Source organism: Apis mellifera, linkage group LG15 (genome assembly GCF_003254395.2).
Source record: "Apis mellifera strain DH4 linkage group LG15, Amel_HAv3.1, whole genome shotgun sequence".
Lineage (NCBI taxonomy): Eukaryota > Metazoa > Arthropoda > Insecta > Hymenoptera > Apidae > Apis > Apis mellifera.
In genome coordinates this window covers 7,638,334-7,657,776 of record NC_037652.1, presented here as the reverse complement: position 1 = coordinate 7,657,776, position 19,443 = coordinate 7,638,334, and the positions used below count along the sequence as shown (strand labels likewise).

At 43.7% G+C, this 19,443-nt stretch overlaps 1 protein-coding gene and 1 long non-coding RNA gene across 3 annotated transcripts in view; both read right to left on the bottom strand.

The window, feature by feature from the left end:
- The window catches only part of LOC410585 (DE-cadherin), a 36,891-nt gene that overhangs the window by 4,184 nt on the left and 13,264 nt on the right, over positions 1-19,443 (bottom strand). Inside the window, exons 2-11 of one of the 2 annotated variants that reach the window (XM_006563549.3) lie at positions 4,825-4,898; positions 4,535-4,676; positions 4,188-4,426; positions 3,771-3,794; positions 3,115-3,303; positions 2,750-3,030; positions 2,393-2,663; positions 1,729-2,308; positions 1,471-1,652; positions 60-1,407 (exon numbers count right to left, since the gene is read on the bottom strand). In XM_006563549.3, the coding sequence (XP_006563612.1) occupies positions 60-1,407; positions 1,471-1,652; positions 1,729-2,308; positions 2,393-2,663; positions 2,750-3,030; positions 3,115-3,303; positions 3,771-3,794; positions 4,188-4,426; positions 4,535-4,676; positions 4,825-4,898 (3,330 nt within the window). The remainder of the gene's footprint in view (positions 1-59; positions 1,408-1,470; positions 1,653-1,728; positions 2,309-2,392; positions 2,664-2,749; positions 3,031-3,114; positions 3,304-3,770; positions 3,795-4,187; positions 4,427-4,534; positions 4,677-4,824; positions 4,899-19,443) is intronic. The other variant, XM_006563550.3, reaches the window with a different exon arrangement.
- On the bottom strand, positions 12,244-15,733 carry LOC107965578. The gene is made up of 2 exons (XR_001705654.2): positions 15,284-15,733; positions 12,244-15,208 (listed from the first exon to the last, which is right to left on the bottom strand). It is a non-coding gene; the product is annotated as an uncharacterized LOC107965578 (long non-coding RNA).

The following is a 19,443-nucleotide window of genomic DNA, read 5'->3' as shown; positions in this document are numbered from 1 at the left end:
AAGATAGTTCGATGTTGAAATAAATGACAAAAAGCTCGAGGAGGAAAGAATTTGCCAACCCAGGTGAGAGTCGTCGCAAGCTTGACCAGGCGGTGGCATTACTGCCCAGCCATCCCCGTGAAATCCAATGCCGAGAAGCTCGCATCTTGGTCCTTCGAGACCAGGAGGACACTCGCATCGGTCAGCCAACGGTGTGCCTCCATTCAGGCAAACTATTGGTTCGTACACGTGGCAAGTGCACTGGGGATCTACGATGGCTCGTACGCCAACGAACGTACTCGTATTCGTATAAACCGGATACGGAACCGTGCTGGCATTCAGATAGCTACGACAACTATTGTTGCAATACTGTTTCTCGAACAGGCACTCGTCGATGTTCACGAGAAGAATATCGGTCTTTAACTCTCGCTCGATCTCCTTCGCATGCTGGGCCAGAATCGTGTTCAATTTCTCGGGGGCGTAATAGGGACTTCCGTGCGCCGAGAAACGAACGTCTAACAAGCTCTCGTTGTTGTGATGCGGCGAGTGAAGCACCGTGAACACATCCACGTTCTCCACCGAGGTGTTAAGCATGTCGGCGATTCTTTCTTGAAATATTTCCTTCCTGCTGACACCGGTTTCTTCATCGGGCGCGACGAAATCGTGCGCTGTCATTCCAAAGAAACGGACCGAGCCCGATCTCTCCACCGCTTCTTCCGGCAATTCTTTCACAGTTACGTTCACGTATGCGTTCACTTGATGCCTCGGGATATACGTACTGTGCTCGGTCACTATGAACTTGAGAACGAACGTGTCGTTCGAGATGCCCGGTAGAAGGGTGATCATGCCGGTGTCCTGATTCAACAAAAATCCTTCGTGCGTCGAGGCCCAGGCGAAATGTTTATCGGGCAAATCCCAGTCGTCCGGATCGTTCACGTACACCCGGCCGATCTCCGTTTTCGGCGCTTCGCCCTTGTAATTGTAAACGAATATCGAGCTCGACCCTTCCGACATCGGGTTATCATTCTCGTCCCCTATTATCACGGTCAAAGTCGACGTTCCCGTCATCGGTGGTGTACCGCTATCCGTGATGGCGATCGGGATATCGTAGCTCTTCCGTTCTTCCCGATTGAACTCGACCCGTGCGAACAAGTCGGCATCTCGAATAGCGAATTTCGCCTGAATCTCGTCGTCCGCGGTATTCTTGTCTATTTGGAAGTGAAAAGGTGGACCGTTCTCTTCCGAGTCCCAATCCCGAGCTTTCAGCTCCGTTATCTTCCCTGGTGGCTTGTTCTCGTCCCAAACGACCGGATACGGCATATCTAGGAACGGCGCGTTGTCGTTTATATCGATCAACGTGATATTCACCATTACCAGTTCTCGTAACGCGGTCGGAGATCCATCCTCGTCCCGAGCCATTACGATCACCTGAAAGGATTGGATGTCAATGTCTTCGTTCTGTCAAGCGGAGGAGGAGGAAAAAAAATGTACCGTCCACATAGGGTATCCCAAGGGCGGATCCCGATCGAGAGGTTTCTTCAACGTTATGCAACCAGATTTATCGATACCGATCAAAGGTTGCTGATCCTCTTTTACAATGGCGTAAGCAATATGCTGATCAGCGTTCCTGTTCGTGATATCGGGATCGTAAGCGACCACGGTGGTGATGCAACCTAGAAAAAAAGGTGGCCATTTATTAGAAACTCTAGTATACTTTCCTTTATTAAATATACTTTAAGTTTCACTCACCTTCAACCAGTTTTTCCTCCTCTATAGTGGGATTCTTGTTAAAGTCTTCGAAAACTGGCGGATTATCGTTCACGTTCTCTATGAAAATCTTTACCTGAGCAGTGTCGTTGTACAAACCGTCGAACGCTCTAACCGTCAAGTTGTATTCCGTGATCTTCTCGTAATCCAAAGGTTTCTTCACGCGAATCTTACCGGTCGTGTCCTCGATGTAGAAACTATCGTCGGTGTTACCGAATATGATACTGTACGTAACTGGGCTTGCGGTGTCTGAATCGAGGGCTTTCACCTCCGTTACAGCCTCGTTTATGTTTGCATTCTCGAGGATCGAGTTTGCGGTGTACACGGCTTGCGTGAAGTGAGGTGCATTGTCGTTTTTATCCGCGATCTCGATCCTGAACACTTGCTGGCCCTTGTTGTGCTCTCCCGTCTTGAAAAGGGCGCTCGGTGAATTGTCCACCGCGATCACCTTCACGTTGTACGTATCCTCGTCTTCTCTGTCAAACGTGGTCAACGTGGTGATGTTGCCGGTGTACTTGTCGATGGCGAAAAGATCTCTGAAGTTGTCCAGCTCGTAGGTAACCTGGAAAGGAAGTATATAGAATATGCTCGGTTTTACAGAGGAATAAGGAAAAGTTGGAGGAAAGAAAATGAACGTTTATGGAACCTGATTGTGAGCCGAGGTCCCGTCTGCGTCTATGGCGCGCACTTGCATCACAGGAACACCCGGTGGCTCGTTCTCGAGCACGCTCCCCTTCTTCATCTCACGAAACACCGGTATATTGTCGTTCACGTCCAACACCTCTATAACGACCGTAGTCTCAGCTGCCAACTGATACTTATTCTGCACACGCACGATCAGCGTGTACTGCGTGTTGCTCTCGTAGTCGAGGTGCTGGGACAGCTTTATATCGGCTACGTCCTTGTTCGATTCCAATCTGTTAAACGGGTTGGAAAATTGAATTAGAAATGCACAGATATAACACGCTGAATAATTAGGAAAAAAATCATCGTTCCTTTTTACCTGAAGGTATTCCCTTTATTGGTTTGCTCCGTCGTGCCTGGAACCAGCTCGAACAGAAGTTTATCGCCGCTGTTCAACACAGCCTTTAATTGCACGATGCTCGCATCGAAGTCGCTGAAATTTTCCTGCAAACGAATCGGCTCGGCGGGTCTCGGCAGGAACACAGGCGCTTTCTTGTGGGACTCGACCACACGTATGTCCAGATCGATCACGTTCGACTTTGGATTCTCTCCCTGGTCCTGGGCCGTCGCTGTCATGCTGAACTTGTAATCCGGCACTTTCTGCAAAATTATCGATCGGTTTCATCTCTCGATTCGCTCGAGAAAAGAGATTCGAAGAAATTATAATTTTTTTTCAATACTCACGTCGATGGTTTTGTTGAGAAATATCACGCCCGTGTTGCGATCTATTCGAAAGTAAACGCCGTCCTCGGGCTTCTTGGGCGACAGGCTGTAATACACGACGGAGTTGTTCCCGTCGTCGATGTCCGTTGCGGATACCCTCATAACCTCTCGGCTAAGGGGCAAGTCTTGCGGCACTGATTCGGTGTACGCCTAATCGTTTTCGAAGGACGAACACCGGGAACAAAGAATCGCGCTTCGAATTCGTGCTCTCTCTCTCTCTCTCTCAAATTCTCGGCTTTCATCTCACTCTCTACACCATCATCCTCCACTAATCGCTAATAGTATAAACAAACTCTCTAAACATACATATATATATATATATATATATATATACGTGTGTGCATGCGTCCAGAGATGGAAAAAAATTAAAAGTCGATGGAGCAAGCCGAGATAAGAGAAGATTCGAGGAACGCTCAAGCGTTTAACGATCCACTGGGCGTAAAAAAAAAGTAGAGGACGTTCTTTTCACTCGCATTCCCAAGAAGAGGAAAGAAGAAGAGAGAGAAGAAGGAACGTAATATGCGATATAAAAGAAAGAAAGAGAAAGAAGGAGAAGAGAAGACAAAAAACATCGAGATACAGCACATGTATACTCCGGGAAAATTCAAGACCAATACCTTCCATACGTATCCACGAAAGACCTGGGTTTGAGAGAAAAAAAAAAAAGAAAAAGAAAGAAGTCGAAGCAAGAGGTGGTTAGTGTAGCACAATCGTATCGTTATAAAGCGTAAAAGAGAGAAGATACGCTGCTGCGTTATAATTGATGGAATAATAAAAAAAAAAAAGAGATACGATGAAGTTACGGGGGATTCGATTGGTCCTTGAAAAAACGTGTATATATTTACGTAATATATTTTTCGTGTATATGAGAGACACGATGATTTTTCGTATGGCGAAAAAGATGACGAAAAATGGTATGATAAAGAATTATCGTATCGATGATTATATATTTACGGACGAATCGATCGACCCGTGTAACGGGGCTCGAGTTAAATTACATTTGTTCTCTCGTTAAACGCGGGATAGGCGCGTACCACTTTGTCAAAAACGGGGGAATTGTCGTTCACGTCCTCGATGGTGACTTTGAACGTGCACACGTCGTCGAGCTGCGGTCTTCCATTGTCGGTCGCGAGAACGGTCAGGTAGGCCTCTTTTTCACGAGCCGGTTCATCCCTGTCCAACACCTGCGTCGTCCTGATCAGTCCGGTTCTATTGTTGATCTCGAATTTCAACTTCTCGCCAGGCGCGGTCACGAAACTGTAAGTGATGGTACCTGCGAAAAAAGAACATATATATATATATACATATGATTAACGTGCAAATATATTCGATTATATTCCTTGATATATGATAAATAAATAAATAATAAATAATGAAAAACCTCCGTTGTCCGGATTGTCCCTGTCCTTGGCGTGTACTTGGATCACAACTGTGCCCACCGGTTCCTCCTCCTTCACAACTGGCGCGTAATTCGAACAATTCGAGAACACAGGCTTGTGATTGTGATTTTCATCCTGCTGCATCTGTGGGCGTGGGGAAAAACAACGAGCGAATACTTGATTCCCTTCTCCCTTCTTTTCATTAGGGAGATAAAAGAAGGAGGAGGAGGAGGAAGAGGAAGAAAGAGATGATAAATCGAATGAGGCGACGAAGTAATCGAAATCCACTCACCGCAAATTCTTCGTCGTTGGAGAACTGAGATCTCAAATCCAGGTGTCTCGAATGCCTCAATCTGGTCGCGTTCGCTGAAACATGCAACAGAGGGTAAATAGAAAATTCGGAATTGGAATCTCTTCTCGATGGATTGGAGAACGCGCGGGGAACAGTCCCCCTCTCGCGAGAATCGAGAACATTCGCGTTATTTCGACTGTTTGCGCGAGGTGTGCGCGTTTACGTGTAGCGCGCACGCTACTCCCTTCCCCCACTCCTCCATCCATGTCGTAGCACAAGACTGGAAACACGGCGCTCGTAAAAGCTTTCGATTTTACGCGATAACACGCGCCACTTGGGCCATCAGGTATGAAAAGGAAGGAGGCGAAATAAATAATGGAGGGAAAAACCGGGCGTGGAAACTGAATCGCGCTCTGCGATCAAAATTGTCTAATAATTATTTCAAGAGCTTGCTCTCTCTTATCAAATCGATCTTTTCTCTTCTTCTTCCGTCTTTTTTTTTTTTGTCTTTTCTTCTCTGTTTTTTTGTTTTTCGAGGGACATTTCGACTTTATCGCTACCACTTTCGCGAAATCACGTTAAACACTTTCTCGTCGAAAAGGGATTTGCGATCGAAAATCCTTCTCGAATTGTCGTTGATAAAAGCGAAAAACCGAACGAAGGCAAATAATGGAGATTTTGCTGAAAGAATCCGATGAAAGCATTTTCCTCCCAATTTTTTTCCGTTTCCAACCCTTTGATTTCACGGCCCGATAAATTTTCGAATTTCGCAGCAGCAACAGATTCCATCCGGGATATCGAAAATCATTTATCGAAATTACACGCTTATATAGTGAAATAAAGTTCTATTTTTCAATTTGGTTGAAGTAGTAGGAAAAATAAAAAAAAATGAAAAATAAAAAAAGAGAGAGAGAGAAGTAAAATTTCATACGTATTACAAACAACTTTAGCATAGATCGAAGTTTGACCTCGATTAAAGTGGCTCTATCCGGTACTTTTTTATTTTTTTTTTTTGCCGTTATATATATCGAAACAAATTTTCAAAATGTTTCAAGTTTCAAAATTTTAATTCGATTTTCGAGTAAAATTAAAAAGGCTCTTCGCGTGCTTTTAAAAAGGATTAAAAATCAAGCGTCTTTACCGGGATCGAGGATGTGTCACGGATGAAAAAGAAAAAAAAAAAATAATAATAAAAACTTCTCACTTTTTAAGTTTTCGACGTAACGCGAAGGTTAAAAAAAATTTTTTAATTAACGAGGATAATGTAATGGGTCGCGATACTCTACGTGCTAACCTGTCTCGATAACCCTTTTCCTCTACGCGCTAACCTAGATTTCGATCGAGTTCTCGTTCGCGGCCCGCAACTTTCCGTGGTTCGATTAATTATCGATCCATGACGCACGACTAGTTTCTAAAATCAAAACGTTTCCTTCGTAACGAACGATTACGAAGCGAGCCAAGGAGGACGAGGAGACCCGTCGAGACCGTTTTCCAGTACTCGAAATCGTTTCAAACGCCTCCTGATTTTCCACGTTATAATGCAAGTACTTGATTCAATTACCAGTCCGCTTCCATCGTGCGCAACATAACGCTCGAGGCACGTAATCGGTCGCGTCTTTCGAAGAATGTCGGGATAACCGAGAGATGAACGAGAGAGAGAACGTAGACGCAATCTACAATCTTGGAGAGTATAACCGTTTTCCAGCTCGAATTAATCGAGAAAAGAGTTCTGGTTCGAGTTAATAAAAAACGAAGTGTTATACGCTTACCGCGAGGAGAAGAGAACGAGATAGTTTGAGAGGTTAGGTAGAAAGAGACGAAAAGAGGGGTTTGTCATCGATCACCGAGATTTTTCAATTTTCCACTTCTCTGATTTTCCACCCGACGGTGGAACGTATCGAAACGAAATCAAGCAAGGAAGTTTAATTGCTTCGAATCGATCCGACGACTTTCGATTATCTCGCTGGCCACCTATCGTCCGTTTTCATCCGTAAGATAAGAAATGCCACGAATGTTCGGCAAAGATCGTCGGTGTTCGGGATGGAGCCGAACGAAGCAACCGACACAACCGGTTCTACCGCGAATGCATTTTCTATTAGGATAATTACCGAAGCGCGGTACGCGCTATAGTCTGTCGATGATTTCATTTTCTGGATTAACGGAGTGTACTACCGATCATCGTGCTTGTCGATTAAATTTTCATTAACCAAACGCGGTCTCGACGCGACCCTATTCGTTTTCGAGGCGAAACACGAATGGAAAACGAAAACGCAAAACACATAGGACGAGGCTTTTCGAAAAATGCGACGCGCGTATCTGTGCTGTTTTTTTTTTTTTTTTTTTTTTTTTTATCGACAGGGATGGAGGAAAAAGGAACGTGTGCTCGATATAACGTGGAAACAACTCGGCGACGATATTAATTCGAAACTGTTTGTCCAAAATTTTAAATCGAATGATTGATTATTCGATTACCCAACAACTTGTTAAATTTGATCCGTGATTTTTTTCCATTTTTTTATATTTGCTTTCGATGTCATGGAGCTTCGCTCATAAATAAACAAATATTTGTTGCTACTTTTGTTTTCAATTATTTGAAAGAGAAAAGAAAAAAAAAAAATCGAATACACGATTTTCAAAAATTATTTCGTAAAATCGGATGATGCTCTCTTGACAGGTTGTCAAACGGATAGATAGATAGATGAAAGGATTAAAAAAAGAAAAAAGAAAAAAGAAAAAAAAACGATAAATTTCCCAAACAAAGCGTTCAGCTTTACGAACGACGCAAATGATAACGAAAAACGACATCGCGATATTGAACTCGCGGCCAAAAATGTGCAATCCAATCGGGAATTGAGAAAAACGGGACACCTGTTGCCGAAAGAAACGGCCATTCAACGACGTCGTTTGCAAGTTTTCACCTTCTTCCTGTCTATTTCTTTTTCAACTAATTCTTTCGATAGAAGTTCGATAGAATCGCGAGTGAATTATGCGCGAGAGCAATTCGATCGATCGTAATGTTCGGTTCGATTCAACCGCGCCTCGCAGAGCGATTTCCATACCGCGAAGCTGCTAATTATCTGGTGTTTCGCGAGGTCGTATGTATCGTGGATTATCGTGCGTGAAGCGCGCGCACGCAGACGCACCCTATTGAACGATATCGAACGCGTTCAAAGGCGAACAAATGCATCAAAGAGCCTCCATTGTCGCGACGGCCAGTTTTAGCTCGACGTCGATAACGGTTTCATTCGGTTCCATCGCGGATCACTTTGGGAACACGGACGTATCGCTCGTGCGACGCACCATCGATTCGTTTATCGACCGAGTAGTTAGTTACTCGATTCAACGCCCGAGTCATTCCGAAACAATCCGAATGGAACCGAATAGTATCGTTAGATATCGAAGGGAATAATATCGCATCGTTTGCCCATTTCGATTCATCCTTTGTATCGTAAGATTCGATAGTTTCGATTAGTCGATTATTTCAATTCGAGAAACTTGACATTGAAATCGAAATTTGTCAATTTGAAACTATTAAAGCTATTGAAAAAGCAAAATTAATTTTATTCCAAAGGTTAGTTTTATTCGAAACGCTTTTTCTTCTAAAATTACGAATTTCTTTAAAAATATAATCACGATTCTTCTTCCATTTGACATATCCAAATTTCGAGTTTCTAAAAGTTTATATTCACTAATTGAATTGGATATAAATAACGTTTGATTAAATTGAAGAAGATTTCGAGAATTCAATTAATTCGGACCAATACGAGCGAGATTTTTATAATATCGATCGTTTTCGTATTTTTATAAGGCAGTCTCCGGTCCTTTATTCCGTTGTCCCGTCACGGCTCACATTTCATCACGTTCCTTGCCCCCGGAACGCTGTAAAAATGGATCTCGTTCAAACCAGACAACAATTCGCGAAAAGAATATTTTAAAAGGAACGTTCTAGACGATTTCCAATTTCGTGGATCTTCCCTATTGACGCAACGGTGTTGGCTGGCATGGTGAATCGATCGAAAGCAATTTCCATTATCGAAATCGAAACGTGACTTTTCCCCTTAGTCAGCTTTACACACAGCTTTTGTCGTTGATTTGCTATATGTGCACGCACAATCGCCGCGATAATATTCTCGTGACGCCATCTTCGTTGCGCGAACTGGCTTTGGCCAATCGAACGAAACCGAGGACCAATCGGAGGACGGTTTTCGAAACATCGAGAGACGGATCGATATTTCCGCCTCCATCTTATCTCGAATCGAAAAATTCTTCCTCAAACTGTCCCTCCGATAACAATACGTACCAGTTTCGCGCGGTATTTACCGGCAGAGGCAGGTAGAAATTGCAGAAACTCGATGAACGGTGAACTTTCGACTCGAGAGAAATATTACGGGAAATGAGACGTGTAGAGGTGAGAAACTTTGCCAACAACAATATTTCACCGCGATTCCGCTATGAGATCTAACGTCAGTTCGCGTAAACTACTCGTTACGTCAAAGAAATATCTACCATTTACCTTTTCGAAGAGGAACGAATCCGGAGTGGGGAAGGGTGGGGGGCGAAATCGAAATAAGAACGATAGCGAACAACGTACCTTTTTCACGGAGCAATGTTTTTTATCGTTACCGATAAAGCGTCAACGGACCAAACCGACCTCCCTTTTTCCGTTAAACTTTTTTCTTTTTTTTTTTTCTTTGTATCCGGATATCGAAGTTGCGAAGATTCTCACCTCTTCAGAAGAATTAATAGAATATTCCTCCTATCCTCCTCAGTGTATATTATAAATTTATTATCGTTATTCTAAATTTTTCTAAATACGAATTAAAAAAAAAAAAATTAAAATCCTCAAATTCTATATTCTTAAAAAATTCTATAAATCTTAATCTAACAATTTATTATTATTTAGATCTAGAACAAGAGTTCAGGGTTGTATTCGAAAGAAACGATGAAGGCTTCTCCTCGAGTCTTACGACTTCCGGTTAGAAGTTAAAAGCGCTTCGTACCAAGCTAATTTTTTTTTCGTTCGAACGTCGCGTGTCTCTAATATATATATATATATATATCGCGTTCCGTTCGGTCGTTAGAAGGACCGCGCCTAACCCTCCATCCACTAATCCTCCTAACGGAGTGGATACACACCCTTTTCTTCCGGCCGAGTCACGGCGCGACGTCGTCCTCCGCCCGCCGCCGATTTTCCTCCGATTTCACCCAGTTTACGGCCAACGAACCCTCTCCATTCGGATTCACCGACCGAGGGATTACCATGTGGATTTAACTCGCGTTAAGTAGCTTAGATTCTTTATCCCGTTGCCCTTTCCTATCGCGGCGGCCGAACACATACGTATCCGAGAGAGAGAGAGAGAGAGAGAGAGGGGATCGAACATGACATCGATCGAAATAAATATTCGAGGGAAAAAAAAAAAAAGATCGGCCTTTCCGTCGTTTGTCCGCTCGTCGAGGAGGAAACCTGCTGAATCGTGGACGGTGCCAACGTTTAATCCGCTCTCCTGCCGCAGCTCGAGTATTTCAGGATGATCCTGAGAGCAGTGCGATCGCCCCCTACGATTTTGCATAATCGTAATGAATATCGCGAGGCGAATGCAAGGATGTGGTGGAAAAAAAAAAAAATTCGCGATATCTCGGGAAACGTTTGCTCGCGGTGATAGATTTTATTGGGAATAATGGTAATCGAGTTTAAAAGCGAGAGACATATATGTATATAAAGATTTTTTTATGTTTAATCAAGAAAAAATGATCCGTTTGGAAAAATTACCTTTTTTTTGATTCTATAATTAAACGATACCCTTAATTAATAAGATAAATATACATAAATATAGTTAATATATATAGTATTATAGTATATATATATAATAAATATTAATATAGATAAAGATACTTAAAATTTCTTCCAAGACTTTCGTCGAGAGATAAACATTTCGAGCACCCTTTGTGCACACTATTTACGCGGCGACGAGAAAGAGAACGCGGGCAAAAACGCGAGCGACGAGATTAAAGGGTCGTGGCGCGATCTTACTAATAGAGCGTAACATCTTCGCTAGCTTCGTTGAAATTCCCCGACTCGTTAGAGCCGCGACGCAACGGAATTGCGGTTAATCCGGCGAATCGAGGAATATCGCGTAGGAATACGCGCCAACACTCGACCGACTCGATCATTGTCCGGGCAGAGTGGGATGCGATCACGGGAACAGAGATAGAAACAGACGGGACTAGGGCGAGAGCGAGAGAGAGAGAGAGGATGAGTTAGGTCGAAAAAAACGTGGGCACGTAGCGAAACGACAGTTTAATCCTTGTCAACGGGGAGAAAAGAAAAGGTAAATGGTTTGCAACAAAGGTTTAATAACGCGGCATAGCGCATTCCTTTTGTATTTTTCGCTGCTGGCCAACCAAGAGATCGCCTGCCCACGTTCGAGCCAACATTTTCATCAAGCTTTTACCGTCGCTCGTTGCATATTGTATTACTTTTTCCCATTCCCGTTTGAGAACCAAGAGGACACGTTGTTCCTCTCATTGAGCGAGATGCTACGTGACTTTTAGCCACCGAGATTAAACTATAAACGAGTTATCGGAAACTCCTTTCTTTTTTTTTTTTTTTCTTAACGATTACGTTCCACCTTCTCTTGTCCCGCCGTCCAACAATTTCTTCTTACCCTCCGTCAATAAGAAGCGACCGATGGTAAGAATAATATTGATCCACCGATGTTTGGAACACTAGGGCGAGCAGTGTGTGGATGCGGCGTAAAGGAAAAAAAACGTCCTTCGCGTCTGAACGGACGGCTTGTAAACAGAGATAATTTCGATCGTAACGACTCGCCCGTGGATGGAAGAAAATTTTTTTTTCTTCTCTCCTTTTCTTTCGAATTCGCACAAGTCGAAGGTGGTGTAGGAAGGACGAGGATGAAGATAGATGTGGCAGGTAGTGACGGTGCGGTGTGTTGGTGCGGTAGACGAAAGGCGACACCGAATAACAGGACGGTCACGCGTCCGTCCGACCGAGAGTTGGCGAATAATTACAGACCAGCGTTACACGGTCCTCTCTACTTTTCCGACCGTTCTCGTTCGCAAGTATAAAAGCCGGATACAAAGGTATCTGGCCATATGCCATGCGGTTGGCATCGCATGGGTGCTTGCAGGCTAGGCAACCCTCTCGAAATCTCAATTCTCGATTCTTAGAGGTTCTCGTTCGTTTAACAACGAAAATCCCGAATATTATAATCGCCTTTTATATTCGAAATTTTATAATCGATTTTCCATCCCTTTCGAATTAATGCATCGCAAAAATGTATAAAATCGAAGAGAACAGATACACGTTTTTTTTTTTTTTTTTTACGAATATGGAGTAAGGCAAAAAAAAAAAAAGAACCACGTAGCGGTCACCAACGACGAATAAGCCGTCTGTTTTCCTTTTTTTCAGAGAACGCCTTTAATTTCGAAATCCTAATCACGCGATCGATCGGCGACAACCTAGAATTGGCCGACTTTTATATACCGGTGGCGTATACGGATCGCGCGCCAATGCACCGCGCAATTTCCGCCACAATATCGCAATTCCGACCAATTTCCCGATACCGTATTCCCTACGCGGGACGCCAAGACTCTCCTTTCACTCCACTCCGCGAATACCGTATCCGCCACCAAATCGAGAGTTGGTTCCTGGTTCGCGCCAAAGATAAAGGAAAAGTGGCCGCCGCTTAAAAAAAAAAGGGAAAAAAACCTCGGGACGCGAGGCGTTAATAGATGCAAACCGTGGGAAAGGAAGCGGATTGCTGCGAGTTTGAAAGTTCGAGTACTCGCGGCAATTTCTCTCTTCGTTGTGGTAGGAAACAATAAAGTATAAGGAGATAACGAAAGAAAAGGGAAGAAAACGGAACGGAACGAAACGAGTTCGTGGTAAAGCGCGCATCGGTGAAACTTTCTACTTGGCCAGATTGAAATTGTTTTTCGTCGGGGTTCTCTCTCGCAACTAGGGCGGGTAAAGGTGTTTGGAGATAGTCTCCTCCATGCGCGAATTTTCGATCTCAATCGAGGGAGACGGGACGCGTCCTGTGGAAGGAAAAGCAGATGGGATTATCGGTGGCATGTATGGAGGGAGAGGGAGAGGGGGGGTAGAGCACGAAGGGAAGAGGGTTGCATCTCCTCCGCTGTTGGAGTGGAACTGGCTTGTATTTGAACGAACTGATGGCGAGAACACCCCACGGGAAAGCAGCAGGGGTTCTTCCCCCTCGTCGTAGTCGCGAACGAAAGCCGAATCGAGATTCTGCGGGGAGTAACAACGTGTTACACAGTTCGTGTTACGATATTAAATCGCGCCACCCTACCGCACCGCCCGTTATTATTTTCCGACATTTCTCAACCTTCCCTCTCTTCCCCTCCTTCTGTAGTAGACAGAGAAATAATCGTAAATTTATGAAAGGTCGTAACGATAAAATAAAGTCGCACGATGAAAATGAATATATCCGATTGTATCTTTAATTTACGCTTGTTTATTGCGGTTAGAATTATTACCGACAATGGGTAATGAATAGCCCGTCGATTTTTAACTACGATGTCTCGACGAACGTTGCCGAAAAAACCCGAACGTCTCTCATCGGTAAGAATCGGTCAGCGAAAAGCTCGGTCGGTAAAACAGTATACCGTTTCAGAATATCCTATGCTGTGACAGAGCATCGTTTCTCGAAGCCCGCGAGATAGGACGGGAGAATCATGGGGCACGGGGCCAAATTCGAAGGATGGTGGTCGTGCGGTCGGTTATATCCTATTCACGAACCAGCGACGCCCACTGACTCGCAAATTGATTCCATTTGCATAGCGTACGCCTGTTACAAAGGTCGTGACGCAACGCGTCGCGACGACCAGCGTCGCATTCGCGTCATTCTGCATTATACACCTCCACAAGCTTATGTTTCCAATAGTGTATATATATGTACGAGAAATGCCAGTTAAACATGGTTCGTTTTTTTTTTTGCTTTTTTCATTTTTTTATTTTTTTTCTGGTTCGTTCATAATACATATTCCGGACAGACGGAACAAATAGTAAAAAAACGAGACAATTTATATTCGATGGAGCATTGGCGAGCAAAAGTCACACGTGCACACGTGATGCATATAGGAAAGGACTGAGAGTCGGAAAAAGGGAGTTTATCGTTCGGCATCTCTTTGAATTATGGGTGCAATGTTGTCGCGGTACGCGCGCGTGGTCGGTTTACGAGATCGCGATATTCCGGGACGAATCTTTGTCGCAAAATGGAAATGGAATTTTGTTCCGTTTCATAGGTGGTACGCGCGGCGTGACACACGTTATGTACCGTCGCACACGTATCGTCGCATTTAGATTTAATCTTCGTAACCGACAAATCCAATCGACGCGAAACAAACGTGATTCTCTCCGTTTACGAAATAAAATTATCGCCTATTCTAAGTATCGTTTGTTCGTTGATCTTCGTTTCGAAGATTAGAGAAAAAAAAATCGCGACGTAGAATTCATAATTTATATATATATACGTATAATATTACGTATTAGATAGAAAATTGAAGTCTAGATTCGGCATGGATTTCACAGTTTTAAACGAGAGAGAACGAAGAGAAAGAAGAGCGCGAAAGAGAGAAAGAAAGAGCTAAAGAGCGAGAAGGAACCAATCCCCCTCCCTCGTACCTCGTTACTTACCCCCTCTACGATCCTTCTTTTTCATCGAGAGAACCGTCGCGTATTGTATTACGAATATCGTTAAGCACGAATTGAATGGCGGACGAAGGGTCGTCCTAATTTCTACCTACCCGTTTCCTAGAATTCACCTCAACTTCTTTCCGCCATTGGCAACGTATTGCTAATCGCTCCTTCCCCCACTTTCCGCCAGAGTGCTCTTTACCGGTACAGTTGGTTAAAGCGAAACGTGATCGTATCGGAATACCGGACGAGCCGAATATCGCAAACGTTGTTCTCGTAATTGTGCGCGTTATAATTGTACTCGCGACAAAGTTACAGAGTTTACGATATAACGCTGGCATCCTTTTGGACGAATGTCGACAAGTTTTGCGTCTGCAAAGCTTCGTTAAAACCGACTGCGCGATATATACTGCGGATACAACATGCGGGTAGTTATTTGGCCAACTACAGTATAGTGCTGCGCGTCGACCGGCTTTTCTTTCCGAGTCGGTAAAAACGTTTCGTCATCCAACCACTCGACACGACTAAATCCGCAAGATCAAACGACGACCAATAATGGAACGAGTGACAAATTCATTTCGTATTTAATTTATTACTGAATTTTTACGTTTTCTTTCGTATCGATATACGAAGATTATTTTTCGTTAGTTAGAATATTTTTGCTCCGTCGGCTGTTCTATTCCTCGCCTCGTGTCAGTCTCTCCCCTGAAACATTTGCCGAAATTAAATTCCTGTGCTTCCCGTTGCCACCCTTGCCTTCCAAGCTTGCAAATCACTCACGCTGTATCGATGAAAAACCACTATAGAGCTCCCTTTGAAGGTTACCACTACGCTTCTCCTCCACTCGGTGAAAGCGTTTACGAACGAATCACGCGAATCGTAGAGAGAGAAATCGTATTTCCGTTTAATAGCCGATTTTTCACGGGCAGGTGATGCGTATCGGTCGTCGTCTCGGTCCGATGGCAACGAGCCTAGATACTCGTGGGAATTTTCACGGGCATAAATTATCGTAAGTTGACGGGAGAAATTGCGTGTCTACCGAATTTCGAATCTATTCCATATTTTGAAATCGGCCTCTGGGCAAACGTATCTCGTTACGTGCATCGCTGGTCAAGCGTAGTGCAGAGTCGCGACAATGTACCGATCGAAACAAAATATAATTTCGCGACCGAAAATTTTCTTACTTAGATTCAACTAAAAAAAAATAAATTTGCAATATACATAATTATAATAACAATTAATATATATAGAATTCGATTCAACTAATAATATATAGAATTCGAATCAAAAGAAATTTATATTTTGCTCGGTCGATAACCCGGTATTTTATTTCGACAACGCACGTGTTCTTTAACGAACGATCAAAGTGGGGGAAAAAAAAAAAAACCAGCAATTTTAACCTCGGCGTTAGTTAATTTCCAATCGGCTATTCGATCAACCATAAACGCAACTCGTTGATCGCGAAATATCGTTTGGCACTCGAAAATAAGGGACGAGGAACGTCCGTCGATCGATCCTCGTAACTGGGTCGTATTCTCGGTCAAAGGTTGCAACGTTCGAAAAAAGAATCTTTCCAATCTGCGGAGCGCAAGTGTTTCGCGAAGATCGGGGAAAAAGATAACGCGCGATTGGCGTGCAACGTGCCCAGTGGCCGAGGCGAGGCGCTGCTAATCGTTCTTTTAGGAACGGCTTTAGGAACGCGTCGCAACAGTGCTGCCGGTTCTAACGCAGAGTTGATAATGCACAGTTGGCGTGGTCGCGAGGGAATATATCGCGCGAGAATATACACACCGATCGCAGGATCGATCGAGCCGAAGCGCAACCTTGCCTCGAACCAACTTGCGTTCCCGTTACGTCAATCGTATCATGTATAATCACGAGCATCGTTTTCTCGGTTAATTTCCCGTCACTTTTGCTCTAAGATTCGTCGAAAGAACGAAGAAACGTTGAAGAAAAGCGAAACGAAAATAATGAAGCGTGAGACACACGGGTGGACGGCGAACCGGCGGCGATAGACGGCCTCGTTTACCTGGGACGATCGATCACGAACGAGGAAAAGACGCAGCGGGGCTCGCGACCCCCGAACTGATGATGATGAAACGAGCATTCGAAATGGGTCGAAGGCCCGTTGTGAATCCTTTAGCGATCAAGGAGGAAAAGCTTCTTTTCCTCGAACGTATCGCGTCGATAATAAACGTAAAGTTTGATCGGGCGGCATAACGTGGCGCTCGTAATGATACCCGATAACTACGCTACATGGTTGTAAAATAAAAAACCGGCTGCAGACCGGTTTACCGAGCATAAACAGAGGAAAAACGACAGATCTAACCTTACTTCGTAGCGTCTCCCTGAAAGCTACGATCTCGCACGATTCGATTCGATTCGATTCGATTCGATTCGATGTTGACGAAGTGTGTTGATAAATCTATATCGAATTATTTTCAAATATTTTGTACACTCATAAAACGTATTATTATATAGAAAAATGAGAAATTTTTTACCTAATGTTAATTTCGCGTGCTAATTCATTTTTGATGATGTCGATCTCGACTCAACTCGCGAAACGAATCTAGCACAACGAAATTACCACGAAATTAGAAGTAATTTATGATATAAATAGACTATAAATATTCACGAAGAGAATCGATTGTGAATAAATCAAGTGTACACAAAAGCATCGGTCAGCGAGCCAAAAAGTAAAAAATAGTCAAATTTGAGGTTAGGTTAACTATTATTATTAATATATCCATAACTATATTATTATCACGATTATTTTATTTGTATCCGAATTATTAAAAAAAAAATTTGTCCACCTTCAACCATTCTTATTTCTACTTTACAAAATCCCATCTCGCGGCTAATTTCACACTGCACTTTTTTCCCCTTTGAGTATATTGTTTAGCCGGAAACGGAAGACGGTTACGCGTATTATACGCACGATGCTTTAAGACAAGCTGAAAAAAAAAAAGAAAAAAAAGGAGGAAGAACGAAACGAAGCCGGAGAAGAAAGAAGAGAGAAGAGGATCGAGGGTTTATTTTTAGCTGGCGCCGAGCGAGGGGAACGAACAGGGCGGGGGCAAGATCGGCGGCGGCAGCGGCGGCGGGTAAAACGCCTAGGGTAACTCGCCGGTGACTCGCGAGCTTCATGGCACGTTGCTCGTTTACGCGTCACGAGAAAACAACGGGGCGTGATCTCTTCTCGTTGACTCGAGATAATTCGCGAACAAGCCACTTTTCCCTCTCGGCGGTCATTCAATCGACGCGAAACTTCAAATGGCTTTGAATCTCGAAATATGATAATTCTTCTGTGGAGACTTTTTAAATACGAACAGTATTTATCCGATAATTTTTTTCCATTTATCTTATTCTTTTCGGAGAAGAAATTTCTATTCATATTTTCAAAAAATGAAAATAAAAACGAGCATTGTATATATATATTTTCTTGTCATAGTTCAAACATGGTTTGGTATAAAGAAAACAACGCAAAGAAACTATATAGAGAGGAAGAAAAAGAAAGATCCGGTCGATAGGAATCGAGCAACATTCCCTTGTTTCCTGCCTTTTCTTTTCCTAAGAGTACGCGAGAACGTGACTTGTGCGGAAGGGAGTTTTGCCCTTCTCCCCCCCCCACACAAAGTTCGAGCGTCGTCGTTTACCCTCGTTGAAGTAAGAGAGGGGAGCTTCGACTTTATTCCGCGCATTCGGCTTCTTCGGATTCAATTAGACAGTCAATGATGGCAGAGGAGGAGAGAAACAGGGAGAGAGAGAGAAAAAGATACGAAGAATGAAAGTACAGCTGGGTGTTCGGTTCTTGCCCGGCGATCATGCGTATACGCGTGCGCGCACGCACCTCTCGATGCACCGATGATTCATAGAGCAAGAATCCACTTTGTTCTATTGCTCGAATCCCTTGTCCCTGCACCATCAGAGCCCCCTTGCTGCATCAGAGCGCCTCCCGTGTTTGTCGTTGCTTTTGTCGGCTATATACCAATCTATTGCTTTTTCTCTCCGCTATTTCAACATCGAGCAGATATCGAGAGGGGCCAGGGATCACACGGAACTTATCTCTCTCCCCCAGGCGCCGATCTATCGGGTGTGTTTGTCCCATTCACCGAAGAAGAATCATCCGTCATTCATGCTGTTCGCGCGTATTGAATTAACGCGTTCAACGACTGACCGAAAACCGTCCCGAACCGAAGCTTCAGCAAGAAACAAGAAAATCGATAATCGCGAGAAAAATTTCAGCGCACGAAAACGTGGTCGGATATATATATATATATCGCGTTGCTTTGCACGGATGCGTGTAATATAGAGGAAGGAAAGGAGCTATCGGAACCACCTTCGCACGCGAAAGATATTTTTAGACCCAGTAATGCACCGTCTCAAAATTCGTTCGAAATTCGAAACGAAGAGGAGAAAATCGATGCGGAAGAAATATACACGGTATTTATTCGTCGTACGCTCGGACATTTCTTGCGGTAGTCATCGGGACTCATCCCCACCACCTCGAGAAACCCCCACTCCTTCAAATGCTTGGGCTCAATCCCTCTCTTCGTCTTTCGCAACTCGTCATTCTCTATGACTGTCGCGTGGTTGCTGGAAAAAACGAAACTCGGCTCGAGTTTCGTGTCTCTCAACGGATACATATACGCGCTTGGTTCCGAGCCGTGAGTTTCTAACTATAATAAATACTGTATAAATTCATGAGAAGCTAAACGCGGCTAATAAAAAAAAAAAAAAAGTAGAATATATAAGAGAGAGAAAACACGATTCGAAATGCATTGTGTTTCGGTTATCGCGCAACAGCTGTGCTTAATAGCTTTCAGCCCCGTGTTCACGTAGGGAGAAAAACATAGACCCGCGTTATTTTCGGCGATGCGTCGGGGATGGATTGTTCGAACGGAAAGATCAAAGGGAGGGGAGGAGAGCACGTATGTGTT